At 37.5% G+C, this 23,702-nt stretch overlaps 1 protein-coding gene across 1 annotated transcript in view; it reads left to right on the top strand.

Moving 5' to 3' along the window:
* gabra6b (gamma-aminobutyric acid type A receptor subunit alpha6b) overlaps nucleotides 1–23,702 on the top strand; it is a 35,704-nt gene that overhangs the window by 4,432 nt on the left and 7,570 nt on the right. The window contains exons 8-9 of the mRNA XM_079847041.1: nucleotides 7,367–7,614; nucleotides 17,683–17,933. Coding sequence (XP_079703167.1) covers nucleotides 7,367–7,614; nucleotides 17,683–17,933 — 499 coding nt within the window. The remainder of the gene's footprint in view (nucleotides 1–7,366; nucleotides 7,615–17,682; nucleotides 17,934–23,702) is intronic.

Raw genomic sequence — 23,702 nt, 5'->3', positions numbered from 1 at the left:
CTACAGTACTAAGTATTAATAAGCAGTGAATTAGGGGTTTATTGAGACAAAAGTTGTAGTTTGTGAATATGTGTTCCCCATACTAATGTGTTACCACAAAAATAATCCAGATGAATTTGCTAGGCACTTGATGTGCACATTTTATTTTTTTATGTAGATCTCATTTCTGCTTCATTATCTTAATGCACTCTTCTTGGCAGCTGTTGGCAATGGTCCTAAATCACTTAACGTGCCTTGGCCCTTGTTCTGTGGTGGTGCAGTATAAAGAGCAAACATTTTAAGATCCTCTTCCCTGCCTTCCTCTGTTTGCTCTCTTTTTCATTTATAAAATAGAAACATACATGTGAAGATTACTCAAGTTTTCAGTTGTGTAAACTGTTGAAACTATCATCTACTCAAACAATAAACATAGGTTTTGGTCTTTTCAATCACCAATTATTAGCATGTTTCTTTGGAAATTTAAACAAACGCAAAGTGAAAGTAGTTTTGTGTGTGCATATTTGTATGCATGAAAACAAACACAAAATAACAGATTTGCAAGAGAATACTTTTGATTCATTGTTCTGTTATTATATAACAATGTTTCTATTGACTACTTCCTGAACCTTTTTTTTTTTTGGTCACATCTATATATATATATATATATATATATATATATATATATATATATAGATGTGACAAAAAAAAAAAAAAGTTAAATATATATATATATATATAATGTTGTAATAAATGTATATAACTTGCTTAAGGATGTTTACATGTAGACAGAAATTGATCTGGAAGTCTGGAAAATCTAAGTACAACTTTCTAAGAAACAAAAAAAAAAAAATCCAAACCTCAGGAGGTTCTGTTTGAGTTCACATAGTAATAATAATAATAATAAAATAATAATAATAAACAACAACAACATTTTGCTGGAGTTTTTCTTAATTCTGGTAAATTCATCAATTCTCAGACAAAATAAATGTACAATTGGGACTTTAAATGAGCTAGATTGAAACTTCAAGTTATCCTGTTTAAAATGATATAAGGCACTCAATTATGTCTGCTAGAATGGGTTAGAAAAACAAAGGAAAGTACAGGCGAGTCAAGTGCCCCAAAATGTTCTAGGTCTTTATGAAGTAGTCTTAAAATGTATTAACTTTTTCTTTTTCCTCATTGCTTTTTCAGCTGATTAATTGTGTTATTTAAGAATGAAGCACCTGTCTTTGTGGTCTCCCACTTGTGTTTCACTGGGGTTATTAGAGTTGTTTGGCAATTCAGAGTGTATCAGTCTATAACTGAAGTTTTTCTCTTTATGAACACATCAGCTTTTGAATTTTCAGTGCCAAAATGTGTCTTGGTAGGGACACCAGAAACGTATACATTGAGATATTAAAGATGATTTGCCTATCAGTCAGTGAAGTTGCCAGGTGCATTTCAGCTTTAGTTGCCTATAATTGGGATATGTTCTTCTTTTGCTGATAAAGTCACAACTTCAGTATAAAAATGGCTTGCTCTGAGTGAGGTGTTAATTACACCATGTCAGTAGATTACAAGCAAACATCGGCTCATGTGGAGAAGTGAGTAACCTACAGCATGTTTCTCAGTTCTGAGGTGAGAGTGTTATGCCTGTGAAAATAGATGTGACAGAAAACTTAAAACAGTGTAAAAACGAAAAGGAGTGAGAGTTTCTGACAAATGACTTGCTGTAGAGAGTAGAGATGAATAGGTAGAGGCACTCACTGTCCATTTCTATTGTAGTTGCTCTACATCTCAATCTTTTACCACTAAGAGCTGAAATAACCCAAAGCATTTGGTTCAGAGATGTAATTGACTGAGGTTCATTTGTACCAGCTTTTTGCCATTAAAAGCATTATTTTGCCCCTAAGGCAATTAGTTTTTGTTCCTTTGCTTTCTTTCTCTTTCTCCACTACATTTCTATTCATGCTCAGGACACGTTAAACGTGTTCTCGTGTACAAAAGCTCTGTCTAAATATCAAACTTTGATTTGAAACTGAAGTTGAACATTCAATGATATTTTTAATAAGATTGTGAATATAAAAGCTTAAATTATATTTATTTGTGGAAAATATCAATTTGGTAGGGCCATGAAGTTGTAAATGAAGCTATGTGTGATATTTAATACAGTAGTTATGAGTATAAGTTATGAGTTCGGAGTTAGTCAATTGACCTATTTAAGTACATTGCTTTTAAACATAAAGTTTAAAAGTTTAATTGTTCCTTCTGTAAGAAATCATACTGGGCTGTCCTCATAGCAGATACTCTCTCTCTCTCTCTCTCTCTCTCTCTCTCTCTCTCTCTCTCTCTCTCTCTCTCTGTCTCTCTCGCTCTCTCTCTCTCTCTCTCTCTCTCTCTCTCTCTCTCTCTCTCTCTCTCTCTCTCTCTCTCTCTCTCTCTCTCTCTCTCGAATTGACAAAACATATCTGATTTCTATCTGCTCAACCAATCGACCATGAGCTGCCCTATAGATCACCCACATCAGCCCGACAAAAACACAGCAAGCTAGTCCTGATGTGGCTAGTACGGCAGATTTTATCAGCAACACCTTTGGCTTTAAAGTAACCTGTTTTGAGAAGGTGGGGTAAAGTGTGGTGAAAATGCAAAAAGTAAAGATTGTTTTACAGATGAGAGATGTCTGTAAGATTGTCCTTTATTGATGGTAGCGAGCGTGACATTGACTTTTTAAACATAATCATAGCAAATAGAAAGTAAAGTGACAGCATATGACTTGGCATGCCATCATGCTCTTGATAGAGAATAATAAAAGTTGCAACCCAGACTCATTGGAAATACATGCCTCTACCTTTTTTTTTTCTTATTTATTTATTTGTGGAAATTCCAAAATAATACTTTTATTCATCTAGGATGCATTAAATTGATCAAAAGTAACAGTGAAGGCATTTATAATGTTACAAAAGATTTTCATTTAATAAAATCTTTCTATTCATCAAAGAATACTGAAAAAAGTATCACCATTTCCACAAAAATATTAAGCAGCAAAAAAACTGTTTTCAACATTGATAGCAATAATACAAAATGTTACCCGAGCACCAAATCAGCATATTAGAATGATTTCTGAAGGATCATGTGTCATGTAACACTAAAGACTGGAGTAATGATGCTGAAAATTTTTCATCTCAGGAATAGACTAAATTTTAACAGCTGAACTCAAAGATCTAAGACTTTTTCTATGTAAACAAAAGGTCTATTTCTCTCAAATATTGTTCACAAATCTGTCTAAATCTGTGTTAGTGAGCACTTCTCCTTTGCCGAGATAATCCATCCACCTCACAGGTGTGGCATATCAAGATGCTGATTAGACAGCATGATTATTGCACAGGTGTGCCTTAGGCTGGCCACAATAAAAGACCACTCTAAAATGTGCAGTTTTACTGTATTGGGGTGTGGGGATATTTGAGAGAAATAGGCCTTTTGTGTACAAAGAAAAGTCTTAGATCTTTGAGTTCAGCTCATGAAAAATTGGGGCAAAAACAAAAGTGTTGCGTTTATAATTTTGTTCAGTGTCCTCCTCTTGGTGAATGCAATGAGTGTTTGCAAGTTTGTGGCTCTGTGTCCTTGATTATTCACTGGAGAAGTGCAGACAATGAAATAAGGCGGACCATGCTGAAACTGGATGGTGCAACCAATGTTTCCCTAAAGCACTCTTAGGTAACTATGGTCGTAAATTCCATTGAACTCTATTGGTAACGACAGAACTTCCGACCATAGTTGCTTTTGGGAAACTCACTCCTGGACAGTTTGCAGAACCCAGCGAGAAACATTCGTCAGAAGCTGCTATGCTGTCGAACATCTCACCAGAGGTGCAAGCCGATCTCCGACTGCACCTTGACCTGCAGGATCAACCGTCAGCAACCAGCCCCAGTAGGGTCCTCGCCAAACGTCACACTCAGCACACGCCAACCATAGAGAGCAAAGAGTCTATAATAGCATAAGACACAGGCAGAACACAATCGTCTCATGGGCCTGCTGGAGGTTTAGAAGTGCACTCATATTGATTGGCACATAAATTGTCTAGAGATGCTAGCGTTATGCCTGGCTCTCAGGAGATCCCTTCTCTACCTATAGACCTTATGTAGCCCCGCCCCTTTTCAGTGCTGTGCTCCTTGTCTTTTGACTTCCGGTCTGTATTTCCACAGTGATCTTGCGTATTTATGAATGAACGGCTCGTTTTAAAATCTTCCCGGTCTACTGACATTTGTTATGACATCTGCTTTAAACATTACAGTCCTCATGATAACTTTCGTTAACTTTAAATTAATTAAATCCACTTCAAAAGCTAATTACTCCTGGACAGCAATGCCATATAAATATTAATAAAGTTCAAAGACAATATTCTAAAGATGGCGGCGCCCTCGTTTCTCTGGCGCATAAGGTCTATATGGCTGTCATGTGTTGGTCAGGACAGACAATACATTAGTGGTATCTTACCTGAATCGTCAGGGAGGGTTGGACTCTCGGCCCCTGGGCAGGCTTTGTTCATCAGGGCGATTCATGTCCTAGGACATCTGAACCTGGGGGCGGATTTACTCTTGAGGCAGGGGCTGAGGCTCGAAGAATAGAGGTTGCATCCCATTGGTGGTGAGCATGATGTTCGGCAGAGATTCGGTTGAGTGGATACTATGTTTTTACAGTGTAATTAAATTAATAGCAGTTGAGTTGTTGAAAGAAATCTGTAATCTAGCCAGCTATGTGGATAACTGGTGCACTGTTGTGTTGTTGTTGGTTTTGGACTAGACTTATTGCACTAGACTGTATGACAATTGGATTGACAGTACTAATATCATGATGTTGATTTTACTAATATACTACATTAGTATTTTTGCAATAATCTTAACAACATCAAAAACATAATTAATTATAGCTCCATTTATACTTATTTGTAGAATAGTATTGCTATTCTATAAATATATTTATAAAGACCCATTGAGACCTATAATGGATTATGAGAACAGTTATTGTTAATTTATATTACTTGTATTATTTAGTAATGAATTTCCTTTTTTAATGTGCATGCTCATAATCCATTATACCATGATTTATAAGTATTAATTAGTCAGTTGTTCCATGAATTTATTTATAAAGATGCAACCTGCATTTCTATATTGTTATTATATTATAGTTACAATGACATTTTAGTAATTCTGATTCATTTCTGTCAAATAAGTGAATAGTGTTGTGTTCTTATAAATACTTATTGTGAATGATAATACAGTTACTAACCTCTATAAATGCATCATTGATGGCTTTAAGTATACATAGAATGCAATTTTCCTAAAGCAAATGTTAAAAAAATCATGAAGATGTGCTCATTATACATTTTAAGTTGTTTACTTGTAAACAATATATAGAAATATAGAAAGGCCGTTCTTTACTCATAAAATAAAAATCCCTTGCTTTTGGGTTACCATATTTTATTAAATGAAACAACACTTTTCAAACTAATGCTCAGATGTAAAATAAAACATTGCAAAGCTTGTTAAATAGTGTTATCTGTCATCTTTTAGACAAATCACTTTGAATCTGAAAGGCTTTTCAGTCCTTACTGAACTAATGGTTACTTATCCTGGAGCTATTCCATGGGAGTTCATGCAGAGCTCTGAGTAAATGACCTATTCAATAGAGCCAGCACGCACCAGCAGACCATGGGTCTCTATGAGCCATTATGAAATAACAGTATACTTCTCCCCACCCCCTTGTTTTCCCATCAGCCCCTTTATGTTGGTTAAAGGACAAGACCTGAAACATAGGAAAATGCTCTTCGTCCATACTAGCATTTTTAGCATTTTCAAGTTCCTTGTCCACTCTGAAATGTCAGAAAATGCTTAATTCATCTCACTGTGCATGCGTAAAATGTATAAAACTCACTAAGATGATACATAGACCAGACATAATCAAGTTCTCATGCTTTTTCTGGCACAACACTGTGCAAGTAAACACAGATATCTATGGGTACAATACGTGATTAAACATTCAACAATTTCAATTACCTACTGTCTCAGTGTAGACGGATTATTGTAGACATAGCTAAATACACGAAACCATGGCATTTCTCATGTTGGACTCAAAGCGTTGTTAAATCACAGGAACATTACAACATATGAAACCACTTTTGTACTGCAGATTTCATACTCATTTCAGCATAGTTAAAATCCAGTAATGGATCCATGCTTTACATACGCTCCAACAACATTGTGGTCTGTCATAAAACCATGATGTTTGCAACATTCTTATAACAAGATTTTTGTAACTACAAGAAAAGGTTGTACATAGAACTTTAAAGGGTTCAGTCAGGTGCTTAGAACCTTTTAGGGGTTCCCATAATGGGATAATTTTATGGATTTTGCTTTAATTAACAGGGTTTTTTTCTAAGAATGATATCATGATAATATGGAAGCTTGTTTCCGCCACAGATAAAAAAAAAAAGGTAATTGCGACTTTTTATCTCGCAATTCTGAATTTTATCTTTGAATTGCGTGATATAAAGTCACAATTGTGTGTTATAAAGTCAACTTTTTTTCTCAGAATTGCATGTTTATATTTCACAATTCTGACTTTACAATACGCATATAAAGTAAGAATTTTGAGATATAAACTCGCAATTCTGAGAAACAAAGTCTGTCTTTTTTTTTTTTCTTAGAATTGGACATTATAACTCGCAATTGTGAGTTTATATCTCACAATTCTGCGAAAATATGTCAGAATTGCGAGATAGAAACTCGCAAATGCGTGTTATAAAGTCAGAATTGCGACTTTATTGCGCAATTCTGATTTTATAACACGCAATTGTGACTTTATATCATGCAATTGCGACTTTATATCTCAGAATGGCGAGATGTAAACTTGCAATTATGAGATAATTATCTTTTAAACTGTGGTGGAAACAAGCTACCATGATAACCCCTGTCCAAAAATCATGTCTGGTGTGTTTTGGTTTTACAAACTGTGAATGACCAATTGGCCCTTCTTTAAATGATAGTAACACTTAAACATCCATATGGAATAAATACTTCAAGTATATGCCCTTACATTTGTTTTGCTTTTGACTGTATCATTAGCCAAATGAAAAGTGTTTACATAAAATGCTTCTAGAAAATGTTCATGTTTTTACATTTTTCCAAATAAAATTTCACAGCTCAGATTGCAGTAAATAATGAAGATTTTTTTTTTTGAATGAGCTATTCATTAAATCACTGTTTTTACTACTGTTTAGGATTAGGTTGAGCTGATGCTGTTTAGCAAAACTTAATCTGGAAACTGAAAACAAAACAGAGATCCTTATCAAGCTAACAATTTTTTTTGTTTGTCTGTTTTTTGGGGGGGGATTTTCATGTACTCTCGACAGGCATCACCACAGTGCTAACCATGACCACGCTGAGCATTAGCGCCCGCCATTCGTTACCAAAGGTCTCCTATGCCACCGCCATGGACTGGTTCATCGCTGTCTGCTTCGCATTTGTCTTTTCTGCCCTGATCGAGTTTGCTGCTGTCAACTATTTCTCCACCTTGCAGGCCAATAAGGAACTTCGGCGGGCCAACATGGCCTGTGCTGCGGCCACAGCAGCGGCCAGAAGTGATGGAGAAGTTGTTTCGGTAATTCTTATCTACATCTTTGTTTCTCCATTCATTCCACCCTCTCTTCTCTCTGCCTTTCATGGCTCACTCTCGTTTTAGCTGATAACAAGCACACTAGACGAAAGGAGACAGCCAGTGGTCTCCCTAGCCCCTAGCCCTAGCTGTTGCAGATTATATAATCAGTTCAATGTAGCAAAACATCCAAGCAAATGCATGCCAGACTCAAAGCGAGGGGATCTATCCTCTGTGTCTTGATCGCTGTAGGGGTAGACACAATGGCTCAGTACGCCTGCCCTGAGTGAGTAAATTGACATGTGAAGTCACAGTCAGATTTCCATTTCATGTCATTGATGTCACAGGCATGATGACAAAGTATGTGGCTCAGTTTTGTTTGGTACACATTCAGAATTGTAGAAGTGCTTAAGTTCACTTAACCTTGATCAGCTCAACAGCAGATTATATTGGCTTCTATGCAGTGTTAAAGCTCTAGACAAGAATATTTAACCCTAATATAGTTAGCTCATGACAGAAGTGTCCCATACAAGTGTACTGTACAACAGTGCTAGCTGTACTATTGCAAGATATTGGCTTTTTTCAACAGGCTTCCTGAATACTCCCCTGTCTGCCATTAATAGGACAACCTGTAGACTTGCCACAAACACACCCCATTGGTTGAGCCAATCTGTCTATGCTGTCCTGGTTGGTATGCCTTAAATGTTTTGATAGCACAGAGTCACACTGTTCACACTTTTAGGCTGGGGATCAACCTACAAATAGCATTTTACATTGAATTGGCTTAGGATATTTCTGCTAAGTGTCTCATTTTAGTCTTATTTCATATTTCTGCAACAGAGTCACACAAACGCACACGTCATGTAGCCATGCACTGAAGACCAACGGCCAAGGTCTGGATTTTTGTTACATAAAACATTAAATTTCATATCATATACCCCCAAAACACTTGGAGTATATAGCACACGTCACATGGGATCATTATTTTTAAAAAGCTTAATGCTGGTCGTTATATGGACAAGCGTGAGTGGGAATTTTTTTTTTTTTTATTCTTTTTTGGTCCATAAAAGAAAGAAGGGTATACGGCATATATATATATATATATATATATATATATATATATATATATATATACAGGTGCTGGTCATATAATTAGAATATCATCAAAAAGTTGATTTATTTCAGTAATTCCGTTAAAAAAGTGAAACTTGTATATTATATAGACTCATTACATGCAAAGTGAGATATCTCAAGCCTTTATTTGTTATAATTTTGATGATTATGGCTTACAGCTTGTGAAAACCACAAAATCAAAATCTCAGAAAATTAGAATATTACATGAAATCACACAGTAATTACACAGTGATACCATGGTCATTGAAACAGGTTTTGGTTCTTTTGGCAGTGTGGGCCGGTGCAAATCCTGCTGGGAAATGAAGGAATATATGACCAGCACCTGTATATATACACTCACCTAAAGGATTATTAGGAACACCTGTTCAATTTCTCATTAATGCAATTATCTAATCAACCAATCACATGGCAGTTGCTTCAATGCATTTAGGGGTGTGGTCCTGGTCAAGACAATCTCATGAACTCCAAACTGAATGTCAGAATGGGAAAGAAAGGTGATTTAAGCAATTTTGAGCGTGGCATGGTTGTTGGTGCCAGACGGGCCAGTCTGAGTATTTCACAATCTGCTCAGTTACTGGGATTTTCACGCACAACCATTTCTAGGGTTTACAAAGAATGGTGTGAAAAGGGAAAAACATCCAGTATGCGGCAGTCCTGTGGGCGAAAATGCCTTGTTGATGCTAGAGGTCAGAAGAGAATGGGCCGACTGATTCAAGCTGATAGAAGAGCAACTTTGACTGAAATAAACACTTGTTACAACCGAGGTATGCAGCAAAGCATTTGTGAAGCCACAACACGCACGACCTTGAGGCGGATGGGCTACAACAGCAGAAGACCCCACCGGGTACCACTCATCTCCACTACAAATAGGAAAAAGAGGCTACAATTTGCACGAGCTCACCAAAATTGGACAGTTGAAGACTGTAAAAATGTTGCCTGGTCTGATGAGTCTCGATTTCTGTTGAGACATTCAGATGGTAGAGTCAGAATTTGGCATAAACAGAATGAGAACATGGATCCATCATGCCTTGTTACCACTGTGCAGGCTGGTGGTGGTGGTGTAATGGTGTGGGGGATGTTTTCTTGGCACACTTTAGGCCCCTTAGTGCCAATTGGGCATCGTTTAAATGCCACGGCCTACCTGAGCATTGTTTCTGACCATGTCCATCCCTTTATGACCACCATGTACCCATCCTCTGATGGCTACTTCCAGCAGGATAATGCACCATGTCACAAAGCTCGAATCATTTCAAATTGGTTTCATGACAATGAGTTCACTGTACTAAAATGGCCCCCACAGTCACCAGATCTCAACCCAATAGAGCATCTTTGGGATGTGGTGGAACGGGAGCTTCGTGCCCTGGATGTGCATCCCACAAATCTCCATCAACTGCAAGATGCTATCCTATCAATATGGGCCAACATTTCTAAAGAATGCTTTCAGCACCTTGTTGAATCAATGCCACGTAGAATTAAGGCAGTTCTGAAGGCGAAAGGGGGTCAAACACAGTATTAGTATCGTGTTCCTAATAATCCTTTAGGTGAGTGTATATATTCCAAAATCAGTTACCAGTGAACCTCAGTGTAGGGTGGACACCTGTGAACCATCTAGTCATGAGTTTTAAACATGAATAACCTGTGAAGGTGCACCTTAATGTAAAATTAACACATGTGAAACATTTATTTATGAATTATAAATATTAATAACCTGTGAAAGTGAGCCTTAATGTAAAGTGGACACACAAATTATTTATTTATTAATTAATATTACACATACAGAAGAGATGGTATTTTTCTGGTGAATTTGGTGAAATGTATTTTATTGTTGATGCACTATATCAGTTCTACGGGGGCTCCGTACAGTTCAACTTTAAATTTGAAAAAAAAAAAAAAAAGAATAAACTTCTTTTACGGCACGATGGAACATTACTGACTTTTCTTTACTCATGAAAAGTGGCTTACTCACAGTAAACAATTTAGAGACATTTTTCAATTCAGTTGTGTTTTTTTTTTTTTTTTTTTTTTTTTTTTTTATGATACGGCAGACCAAATACTATAACCTTGGATTTATCATTATTCAATTTCAGAAAGTTTTATGTAACCAAATTCTGATGTCAGAAATAAAGGCATTTAATGAGTCAAGAGAAAGAACAGAAGCAGAGATGTAAATTTGCAGGTCATCAGCATACAAATGATAGCTAAGACCATGCCAATGGACAATATGACCAAGTAAATATTCAAAAGTAAAGGTCCAAGAACAGAGCTTTGAGGGACACCTTGAGAGAGAAAACAGGTGGAAGTTTTGAAGTTTTGAAGTTATGGACAGCAATGAATAAGTGTCTATTAGTGAGATAGGATGTAAACCAAGAAAGAGCGCTGCCCATGATGCCTATAGCTGAAAGATGAGAGATAAGTATGTGATGTCAAAAGCTGCTGTTAAATCAAGCATGCAAACAGTAAGATAGGAGAAGGTCATTGGTAATGTTTACCAGTGCAGTTTCAGTCCTATGGCCTGATTGAAAACCAGATTGATAGGGATCAAGAAGATTGTTAACAGAAAGATGAGATTGTAGCTGAGAGGGAACAACTTTTTTCTAGCAATTTAGAATGAAAGGTAAATTGGATATAGGTCTGAAATTATTCATAGCAGAAGAATCTAGTACTGAATTCTTCAAAATAGCAGCAGCAGTTTTAATGATAGAGGGACAGACCCAGAGGAAATAGAGCAGTTGGTCAGGTGAGCAATAGAAGATGAGATTACAGATAGGCAGCCTTTAAGAAGTGAGAAGTGAAGTAACACTGCGATTACACATACAGTATAAACACTTTAAAAAACATATTTTTTGACAACATATGCAATGTCACCTCGGTTAGCTTACCCGAAAAATCAGTAAACACGATGTGAGATTAAAAATTTGCTTCAGAGAACGTTGGAACAGTCCTGACAGCGTGACTTCTCATGAAAAGTGGCTTTATACGGATGCTCACTAGCGCCAACTACAGGCTTTGGTGATGTGAATCTTTTTTTATTTTGCAAAATGTATCAGTGTATAACAAACAATGCAAAACAAGATACAAATTCTCACATTACAAATGATCAGAAATGATAACATATAATTTACAGGAACTTCCACATTATAATATGTAATGTGCAGTGTATTAATATAATATTGTCACTTCTAGTTTTGTGTTCATCTACTTAGAGAATCTTGTTTTGATTTGACTGTATTCTGTTGTAGTTGTGTTCATTTCCTTGTTTTGTTCCTGTTTTATTTGGTTTCTAAGTCCTTGTTTGTTTCTATAGTGACTGATTTGGTTCAACTTATCTTGTTTTGTTGCTCATTTAGTCTTGTGTATTTATAGCCCTGAGTTTTATCTTTGGTTGTCAGATTTCGTCTTCATGTGGATGGAATGTTCTCCTGTATTTTCCCTCAGTTCACTGCCTTTCACAAACAAACAACTGTTACAAATATGCACAATATGCAATGCATTATTTTTTTATTAGTAATATTAGTAGGATATACTTTTTTATACTCTTTCAGCTTCACATCACTAAAGCATGTGTGTTTTGGCATGTGACAGGAGCCACTTTACATGAGAAGAAGTCACGCTGTTAGGACTGTTCCATCGTGCTCTGAAGTTACATTTTGATCTCATATTGTGTTTCTGATTTGACAGGTAAGATAACTGAGGTGACATTGCAGACTATGTTTTCCAAGTGTAATGTGTAATTGTTGTGTTACTTCAATGTATTAGTACCATACAAATAACCACACTGGCGCTCCCGCTAACAGTTCTGTATTGTTCTGTTGAAAGACATTATCTAACTTTCTATATAAATGTTCTGTAATGTGTATTCAGTAATTGATTACAAAACTGTTAAATTAGAAACAATATATATATATTTAGATTGTCTTTATTTAGCTTGTATTTATCAAATGTTTTTGCCTTATAGATGTGATACTTGATTATCGTTTGGTGGAAGACTTGATTGTTTCTCTGAATTGTTTAATGTGAGTTTACCTGGATAAGCCACTTTTCATATGAAGTCATGCTTAGTAATTTTCCAATGTGCTGTAGAATAAAATTGTAATCTTTTTTGTTTAAAGTTTACATTTCTGTTTACTTATATAGTTTATCAACACTACCCACGCTAGAAAAAAAAACACTCTTTTCTGTTTGTTCATTAATAATTAATAAACAAATGCTTCACGTGTGTCCACTTTAAGGTTCACTTGCACATGTTACAAACGTTTATAACTCATAAATAAATGGTTCAAAGGTGTCCACTTTACATTAAGGTTCACTTTCACATGTTATTCATGTTTATAACTGATGAATAGATGGTTCACAGGTGTTTACCCTACATTAAGTTTCGCAGGTAACTAATATTGGAACTACATTTTTCATTGTTATCTCAAGTTATGGTCGTGTTCACAATACAGATTGATACTTTCATCTTGATAAACAAGAAATTAGATTTTATACATTACTGTGGATAGGCATCATGCACTATTTGAAGAGTATCATGAGTAAGATACAGAGTAGCTTTTGGTAAGCAACATAGTAAGAAAAGTGTCTAAGGAGACAATATTAAGGAGAAAAATACAATATCATTCAGTCTCACTATATTAGTCTGCTATTGCTGCATCATGAAATAAATCAGTTTTTTGGTTTTACGTGAAAGAAGTATGAATAAATATATTAATTAAGCATTTATAACATGTGAGTTACTGTTTTTATTCATGCAATTATAACTGCTTATCAACGACTTATAATGTAATATGTAAATAAGTTATTAGTCACCTTCATAAACCCTTACAAAGGAAACCTTGATGTAAAGTGTTACTATTTATTCTTGTATTCCAGTTTAAAAACTCTTGAGGTAGACTTCCTGAAAAGTGGAAATACTGTGGCTTTTTTAAAATAGACAAAACATTTTCTTGTTCAACCAATGGCTGGCGTTTGGGGTAAGAATACCTCATAACTGGAAAGAAATGTAAATGGGATGCGGTAGGGGAAGGAGCAGTCGGTGTGTTTGACTAATTTTGCAATTCTTTTTGGTAACGCTACTGAGAAATAACACACTTCTCCTAAATCTGAAATGTACATATATGACGGCTCTTTTGGAGAACAGTACAACAGTGCACATTTATAGAATACATATAGAGAGCCAGGCATATTATACAATTGTGTGAATGTCCCATTGCCTTGGATATTTAGCCTGAGTTAGCTGCTGCCTGTTGCGGTGTCAAAAATAGCTGCCGTATTATGGCAGCTTGAGCCAGGTGCTCCCTGGGCGATTTCACATTGCAGTAGGGGCGACACAGTGATCTGCAGCTGACACTCACAGCTTGGAAACCTGTTCACTGATGGAACCGAGTCAAAGCCGTTTTCAATGCCAAAACTTTCGCAAGCCAGAAAGGGCTAGGGCGCTGCAAATAAAAAGCCATAAATAACCTTGTTCGCTCAAAGCAAAGACTGATTTAAACTCATTTTACAGATATCATTAATTGTCACCTGTCTGGAGAATTGAATGATTATGAATTGAAAATTACATCATCACAAAAAAATAAAAATCTATGTGTCATACAACAGTTCTTTACAGAGACAGTAATTGGTAACATTGGCGAGTTAGCTTCCAGGATTTTGTTTTGTTTAAAGATAAAATAACACAATAAAATAAAATAAGAGTTCAGGTTTAGATCAGGATGTTAGTAGATACTGAGAATGTAGTCGTTTGTAGTAGTTTATTTGAAACAAATAAATTTAGGGTCAAAGACAATTTACAATGTATATTAAATTGGAAAATGCAAATTTTTAATACATCCTTTTTATTAATTTCACAGTATAAATCACACAACTATTCAACACTAATCAGCATTAGTCAACACTTCTGCAATAAAACTTACAGTTTTGTTAAAATTTTATTTGGGGGTGAATCTTATTCTTCTTTAAATAAATAAACAAACAAATATATATATATATATATATATATATATATATATATATATACATTTTTTTTTATTTAGACAGGACAGTATTCATAGTAGACAGGAATCGGACAGAACAACAAGCCAGGATTTGAACTTGTGAGCATCCCGAAGTGCATTAACATCAGTGTGCTGCTTGCAAAGCTAAATTGTTTATGCAAGGTTTTCATTCTGTTTTATGGACTTTTAGTTTGTTTCACCTTGTTTTCATGTGCTCTGTTCCTTTTCCTGTAGTTGCTGACTGTTTTCATCACCGTTTTCTAGTTGAGTTGCTCATTATCTGGTTACCCTTGTGTATTTATTCCCCTTAGTTTCTTCAGTTCTTTTTCGGTTATTGTCTTAGTTACACTAGGCTGTTTTGTTGTGCTTTATCCCCTGACTACTCCTGATTTCTGTGTCCTGTTTATTATCTTGAATGAAGAAGCTGCACTTACTAGATCCTGTCTCAACTACTCCCTGCCACAACGTGACAGAATAACCGATCCAACAAATAGATCTAGCTGCGACATTCACCAGCCGTCATCACATGGGACTTCCTCTTATTCGTGAGTTTGCTAATTTCTCCTAGTTTAATGATGTCAGTCTAAAAGACTATCTTTTGGGTCGGCATGCAGAATATCCAGTAGATGGATTTGCTGGAGATGGGGATCTGACTTGGAGGGAGTACGTCCTCAACTGTTTGGAGTCTGCCCAACCGGTGGTGATGGGTTCCTCGGACTCAGAGCCAGAGACCACGCCCGCCATGGACCCAGAGCCCATCTAGCCCTTTAACACACCCACTGCAAACACAAAGCTAGAGCCTACCGCAGACACAGATTGTTTTGGATGAATTGTTTGGAGTTAGATCCCGCCTATTCCTCCACCCTTGACATGGAGTTGCTCTCTAAGAGCTCAGTTAATTGAATGGACTCGCTGGTTCTGCCCAGTCTCCTGTTTCCCTCATTGCTTCTGGTCCCTCCCAGCCTCCAGTCTCCTTTGTCGCTGATGGTCGCATCCAGCCTCAAGACTCCTCTGTCGCCACCAGTCTCACACTCCCTCCTCCTCTCACAACACATTCAGTACCTCGGCCACACCTCCACTGGTTCCCTTCAACCCCTCTGTTCCTTCTTAAGTTGCTCCACCCAGCTACTTGGATCCACATTGTGCTTTTATTTCTCCAGCTTCACCCTGGTGTGTCGATCCCCTAATTTCACCTCGATCCTCCGAGTCCCGGACTCCACCTCAGCTCTCTGACCCATCAGTTCCACCATGTTCCGCCATCCCTCTGGCTTCGCCGGGCTCCCACGTCCTTCTGGCTCTGCCTTGTTCCATTGTCATTCTGGTTTTGCCTCAGACTTCCGGGTCTCCGGTTACCCCTTAACCCTCCACCCCTTTGGCTCCACTGGGCGTCTCCGTCTGCATTTTCCACAGTCCCCCAGGCTCTATCCTCTATCCTCTTCTATGGTCTTCTTAGTCTCCTGGGCTCCACCTTGGTCTCTCCCACTTATAGTTCCACCTCAGTCAGTCGGACTGCTGGCTCCATCATGGCTCCTTCCTCCATCGCTTCCACGTGGCCCTTCATCCTAATGGCTCTGCTCTGGGTTGCTTCCTGGCTCATCCCTCTGTCGTCTCCTCCCTGGCTCCTCCATCTAGTGCCTGCTCCTTGGTCATTCCCTCTGCCTTCCTCCTTTCCCCCATCGACTCTTCCCCCTGCCTCTCCGCCAAACTTTCGGTTTCTGTTTCTCCCTCTCCATCCACTTTTGTGTAGTTTCTGTTTATGGCACGAGGATGCGCCTTCTGGGAGGGGAGGAGTAATCTTAGGTTTTCATTCTGCTTTATTTTAGTTTGTTTAACCTTGTTTTCATGTGTTCTCTTCCTGTTTCCTTTATTCCCCATGTTTCCAACTAGGCTGTTTGGCTGTGTTTTATCATCCTTCATTGTCGCTGTAATTAACCATAGACTATTAATAATAATGATTATTATAAACCATAATACCACAATTATTATAGTTTAATTATCTCATATGTAGAAAGTTAGATAATGTTTTTATGGAACAGTTTAACATTTTAAGGAACACTGAATATGGAATAAGGAACACTTAATACAGGGTTTCTCAAACTCGGTCCTGGAGGGCCACTGTCCTGCACAGTTTAGCTCCAACCCTGATCAAACACACCTAGCTGTGAGTTTCTAGTGATCCTGAAGACATTGATTAGCTTGCTCAGGTGTGTTTGATCAGTGTTGGAGCTAAAGTGTGCAGGACAGCGGCCCTCCAGGACCGAGTTTGAGAAACCCTGACTTCATATATGACATTTTTGCATTTTCCGTGACCTAATATAAAATGAGAACTATTTACTCCTAATAACCAATTGACAATTCCTTTATTGCAAGCTAATTCAATTATAATAATTGTCTTAACTACAGTGACATTGAATAAAGAACTCACTATTTGCATTTAGTCTATTAATATAGGAACAATGTAGATACTACAATATATTAACTATGAATTAATAAACTATGTATATTCAGTGTGTTTACAGTAGTTTTCATGGACTTTCAGTTTGTTTTAGTTTGTCAGGATTCCGGCCACTTGTTTGTCTCTTTGGTTACCGTTATCATTAGTTCATATGTGTCAGTTGTGTGTGATCAGTTATCCTCGTTTGTGTTCCTTCTTAAGTTATATATTATATTAAATCTTCTGTCATTGAATCATCGTCTTCAACTTCCTTGGAACCTTAGCGTTACAACAGTATTAAGTAGGTACAACTAGTTTGTTTCATTGGAGGAAAGAAAAAAACACTGTAATATAATTTTCTATAGTATCACATTACACTAGCTGCACTGTTTTTGATTGTCATTTCATTTGTCCAAACTTACAAATTTAAAAAGTGTCCACTGTGTCACCAGTCAAAAAGTTTGATAACTGTTTGCCTGTTCTTATGTCACGAATGAATCTCTCTGTGTCTAGAATCCTCTAGACCCTGGAGGTGTGTTGAAGAAAAGGCTGAACTCCCTCTCCCAAAGAGATGCTCCTGACAGGTTCTCCAGGCCACCTCAGTGTGATTTCCATCAGCATGGTTCCACTTTCCCTGCCAACAACATGCTGATAGGAACTAGTATTATTGACAAGTACTCACGCATCCTCTTTCCTCTGTCCTTTGGGGCCTTCAACTTGGTCTACTGGATTGTCTATCTCACCAAAGACACTATGGAGTCCAGGTATGGATCTGCTCTGTTTGGTAGACCTTGCCTTTTCATTCTTCTAAAGAATATGAAGAACTATTCGGGGGAAAAAATGTAAGTGGGATGGGCTTTGACAGGAAGTTCACAAAATTACTTGAAAAGACTATTTTAAATGTAAATTTGGTTTCCTGCGTAGTTATCATTTCACAAATATACCTTGTATAATAATAATCATTATTATTTTTTATTACATTTATAAAATTGATTGATATATCTTCTAATTGTCGGAGTGGATAGCCTCTTAGACAGTGCTTCGAGATAATAAAAAAAAATGAAATGCTAAATGTAAAAAAAACTAAAAAAAAAAACATATACAATGTTTTCCAGAGGAACTTTTATTCATGGACAATGTCAGGACAATCATCCACCTCAAATAAGAGAAGTCAAACTCTATATAAAATAGCTGATTAGAGAGCTTGGAAGTAGGGAAGAAAATATTCACGGTTGAAAATTGTTAAAAACAACTTTTACTATGCATACAAATGCAAATTCAAACCAATTATAAAGAATACATTAAATGCTTGCTATCTCCGAGAAAGACAGGGAGTTATTACTCTTGTCAAGCTATGATTTCTGAGAGAGATCTTTTGTAACGAGTTGTCTGGGGTTCAAAACTGGCCAATGTACAACTTTTAGAAAACCAAGCAAAATAGCTACAGCAAAGCAGTGGCTGAACTGTATGTCAGAATCAGGACTCATTTGGTTGCTTTTTGTTTTGTAATTTCACTGAAAGAAGAACAGGTCACAGACTGCATAGAGTCTGCGTCTGAGTGCTGTCTGCTGGTCTAAAGAACAGTGCCATTCTCGATTAATGTCTCCACTATCAGGGTTTGCTTCTGACTAAAAGGAAGCATAATGCTTAATGTAACTTAAATGATTTTTTAAAAGTGTACACTCACTATCGAGATGGAACCTGCATACTGGCTCAGACAGAAAAATGGCGGGAGTATGTATTGAGGAGTTCCTCCCAAATCCAAAAAGAGCATATAGTTAGACTATGTTGCAAAAAAAAAAAAAAAAAAAAAACATCTCATTCTGAAATGTTTGACCCACATTTACAAAGTACTGTCCACATATACACATCAGTGGGGCCTATTGAGTCTTCAGGAACATGGTAGTGGACTCTTTTCACATAATGTGATGATGCATTTCCACAGTTATTAACATCATAAATCTTTTTTTTTTTTTTTTTTACATTTATATTACATTGTCATTTAATTACAGAAAACTAGTTAATGCTGCTGTGTGAGTGTTACTAAAATGGCCAAAAAAAAAAAAAAAAAAATGTTTATATCTTTTTCTCTTATGACAGGGTTATAATAATTTCCAGGGTTATATCTTGTTCTGTTTAGTTTCACTGTGTTTTGGTTTCGTTTTCCCTGTTTTGCCTGAATTCTGTTTACTACAGGTCCATTAGTTACTGATTACATTCACCTGTTGGTCAATGAGTTTCTTCATTCTCTTTGTATATTTAAGTTTAAGTTAACTCTTTTCATTGTTCCGTGTCATCAATGTCTTTACAAGGTTGTTTTATTTTGTTTTCCCTGTGTTATCTCCTGTGTATTCCTGCTTTGGATTTTTGAATTAAAGGGCCCTATGCAGTGCCGTGTTTTTCACAAAAAAAGGTGTTTTTTGCTAGTTTCAGCCTGACGCAGTTATCATTTTCTCGTCCTGTGCCACGTTATTTAAATAGCAAATGCATTTGCGCCCATCTGTGCGCCCATGGGCTGCAACGAGGTGTATTCAGGTGCATTGTTGGCGCGTTACTATTTTGAGGCAACTGAAATAGACTGTGCCACTGACCAACTGAAATCTGGTCAAAAGTCAAGGGTGTAATTTTTTTTTTTTGTTATTTAAAGAGCGCATTAGTAATGTGCGCCTATAGGCGGGTCCACAACGCACGTACACTCTGCTTATTAAAGGGGGGGTGAAATGCTCATTTTCACTCAATCTCCTGTTAATCTTGAGTACCTATAGAGTAGTATTGCATCGTTCATATCTCCAAAAAGTCTTTAGTTTTATTATATTTATAAGTGAAAGATAGACTGTACCGAGTCTTTCCGGAAAAAACCGAGCGGCTGGGGGCGGGCCGTGTGCTAAAGCTGTGCTAACGCGCCGAGCTAGTAACGTTAACAACACACAGAGACATTTGTTCAACAGTTTTACTCACCGCCTGCGGTTCCAACGCACGACTGCGGACCTTTATCATTGTGACTGCTCGATCCTTAAGCATTAGACGATCTGCAAATCCGTGATCTGGGCTTTGTTTATAAAACAATCATCGTCGAAATGCAGGGAAACAGTCTTGCTCAACTCGTTTTTGCCCCGGAAAAACAAACTGCATCCACTATTCCCTTAACGCTGGGTTCTTTGGGAATCTGTGCAGGTTTGTCTTGCCCTGGCAACCAAAAACCCACTTCTTTGGTGACACTGACTTCCCTAAAGCCGAGCAGAGCGCTTAGATGAGGTACTGCTTTCGCTCTCTTGCTCTGGTGTACGAGTGCGCGCGCGCCCACGATCTTACCGGAGAAGTGCCCTTAGGACCCGTATAAGGAAATTCCGTTACATCTGACGTCACACATGCCCATACTCGAAAAAAACTTTCCGAAACTTGACAAACCGGAAGGACAATTTTTGGCACAGAAATACTCCTTCAAACGTACAATTTAATTTTTGAAACTTTGTCCATGTTTAGCATGGGAATCCAACTCTTTAACAGTGTAAAAAACTCAGTATGCATGAAATAGCATTTCACCCCCCCTTTAAACACACAGGTACGCACAGCAGCACACAAACATGCCAAATTTAAAAAATTAAAAGGATTACAATGTAAAATATTATTATTGTGTACATAAAGATATGGTGGAATCCGGCTTATCCCGTAGATGGTCTGCTTGGGCGCTTTAACCTTGTGCACGAGCAGATCCGTTTGTGCTATGGAGACGCATTCGGTCTTTCCACTATCAAATTATGTCATGTAAATAGTGAATCTGCCATGGTGCAAACACAACTGGCATTTAAAGGGAATGGGAGATGAGACTCTGATTGGTTTATTGCACGTAAAGCCCAAAACACACCCATTACTCATTAAGAGAATAGGGACAACCCTTTTAGACCATCCGTCGGGAGTGCCGACCATTTTTCCCATCGTTAAACTAGCGAAAGTGGATTGATACACGCCCTAGCTGCACTTGTGTCATGCGCTGTAGACTATTCGCTTAGATCATTAAAATAGGGCCCAAAGCCTGTTCTTTGTTATATCCTTCATGCAACTTACTACAATCGTGACACTAATAAATGTGTCAGTACTTTTTCTCTTTTAGAAAATCATACAAATGTTGTCATGATTTTTTTTTTTTTTTTTTTTTTTTTGGCTATTGGAGCAAATGAAAACGTAAATATATATGTGCTGTAGTTTCCTTTCATCTCTATAGAAGTTTTTCACTTATGATGACTTCCGCTTCTGAGGACCCTGGAAATGTGATAAGGATCTGTGAGGAGGAAGTAGAATTCGCTCCGCTCATTGCCCATGCAAATAAAGTAATTACATAGAACTTTGAAAGGCACACTGGCAATCAATCAATCAATCAATCAATCAATCAATCGATAAATAAAGTCCCGATTATGTCTAATGGTCAGAAAGGGGTGATGGAAATTAATGGAATTATTGAATTAATATTAGTCAGTACTTATTTATACAATTACACTGTAACAAGGGCTCCTTAAACTGTGTAACCTAAATTCTGAGCTGTAATCATTATTAAGTGTTTTAATGACCTTTATTAATACGTTTGTTAATGACTAGGGGTGTAAATCGGACAGTTCATCACGATACCATATGATATTGATTCTCTCAGCCAGCGATACGGCATTTGCCGATACCTCAAAAAATTCAGCCTTGTCACCTGACCTGAATACTGCACGCTGATTCGCTAAAACGCATAAATAGGGTTGTGTTCACAAACAACAAGGGTGCTTGTCGGTTTCTGCTGTAAAACATGAACTCGCAATGCCTTGACAGAGGACAATACCGGCTTTTGTGACTAAACGTGTTTAGGGTTCAGTCAATCTTGTCAGGCGTCTATTTCAGCTGAGGGCATCGTTACAACGTTACAAAGACACACCGGCAGACAGTATGGTGAGTAAATGAAAATGTGCACTTTGGCGGAAGTACATAGACTGATGTTATGTGAGGATGTGGAGAGTGTCAAAATAAAGGTACCTCATATCGATATTTTACGTGTGGCATCGATGCATCATACCGTTAAACGTTTAATCGATGCATTGATCCATATCGATGTGTTGTTACACCCCTAGCTAAAGGCACTAGAATTCAGCATACTGTACCTGCATGCGTGACTGGAGACAGCTGATGTCTTTTAAGTGTGAAGGAGTTGAATTAATAGTCTCACTGACTGAATAGAATTAAGACACTTATTAATGCTTTTACTGTATGTTGCTGAACAGGGAAAAAAAATCTTATGATAGGGCATGTATATATAATATATATTGAATTCCTGGCCAATGCTGAGACAAATTTCAGGATTCAATAGGCACATTTGTTTCCTGATATTTTCTGCTTACCCCCTACTCTCTGTTATCCCTCATGTGTAAAGGGTAGCCTTGTTAGCATATCCATTAAAGAGTGGCGTGATGCAGAATGAATGAATAAACACAATATTGATTAAATAGAGAGTGAGAACACTATACAAACACCAACAATGTTAACGCAGTGCACTGAATAGAAGAAACAGAGAGCTTAAATACACAGGGCTAGGTAATTAAGGAGACAAAGAACAGGTGAACACTAATCAGAAACCATGGAAACTAAAGGACTAGAACTCATGTAAAACAGTGACAGCACTTAACAAAGAAACTAAACAGGACATGGTAATGAAACTATCAATAAAATTACCCACAACCCCAGAAAGCTAGACCTCGCGCTGAGAGTCCAAATTGAGGGGAGGGAGGGGGCTCTAGAGGAGGACAAAGGAAAACACCAATAAGAAGACAATAATGGGAGTAGCCAGGGAGAAGATGATGGTTGGAGGAACCAGGAAGGAGATGATGGTGGCAGGAACCAGGGAGGCTTAGCTAATTCACAGCGGCGGTGGAAGTGGACGGGGCTTGCTGCTCATGGTCACTCATTGGCTCCTCCCACTATCACCTCGATCCACTATTCCCTACATTACTCCACTAATATAGTCCACTCGAAGGAGCGCATGAAAACGACGTGAATTCGGACACTGAGTGCGCCGGAAGGGCTGCTGCTTTTGCATAGTTTGTGCTTGCTGTTTAATAATCATTTGAAACATAGCAAACTAGCAGCTACAGTAGTAATGAAAAGATTTATCTTGAACTCTGTCATGGAAACTAGCATATAAACCTTAATTAAACAATTTAAAGGTGATCTAAGTAACTTTTTTACCTTAACTGAACAGCTTCGGAGTCAGTGGAATGGTTATATTACTTATTTTGGGTTGAATGGTGGTGGTTTCGCACCCCCCTGGTGCCCGAGAGCGGAAAAAACTCACTTGCAACTTTGGCCTCGCCGTCAGGAAGTATTGCGTGATGTCAGGTCTCGCGATGTAACGAATTGTTTGACGGCACTGGACACGTACACGCCCCCATTCAAGCACCGGCTAGCTATAAGCAAAGGGCAACGATAGATTGAGTTCATTTTCGTCATGGCTGAGCCTGTAAAAAAGAAGCAGAAAGCTAGGAAATCTTTGTCGGAGGACCAAA

Source organism: Squalius cephalus (genome assembly GCF_949319135.1).
Source record: "Squalius cephalus genome assembly, chromosome: 17".
Lineage (NCBI taxonomy): Eukaryota > Metazoa > Chordata > Actinopteri > Cypriniformes > Leuciscidae > Squalius > Squalius cephalus.
The sequence above is the reverse complement of the archived record's forward strand: the minus strand, read 5'-3'. Positions and strand labels throughout refer to the sequence as shown.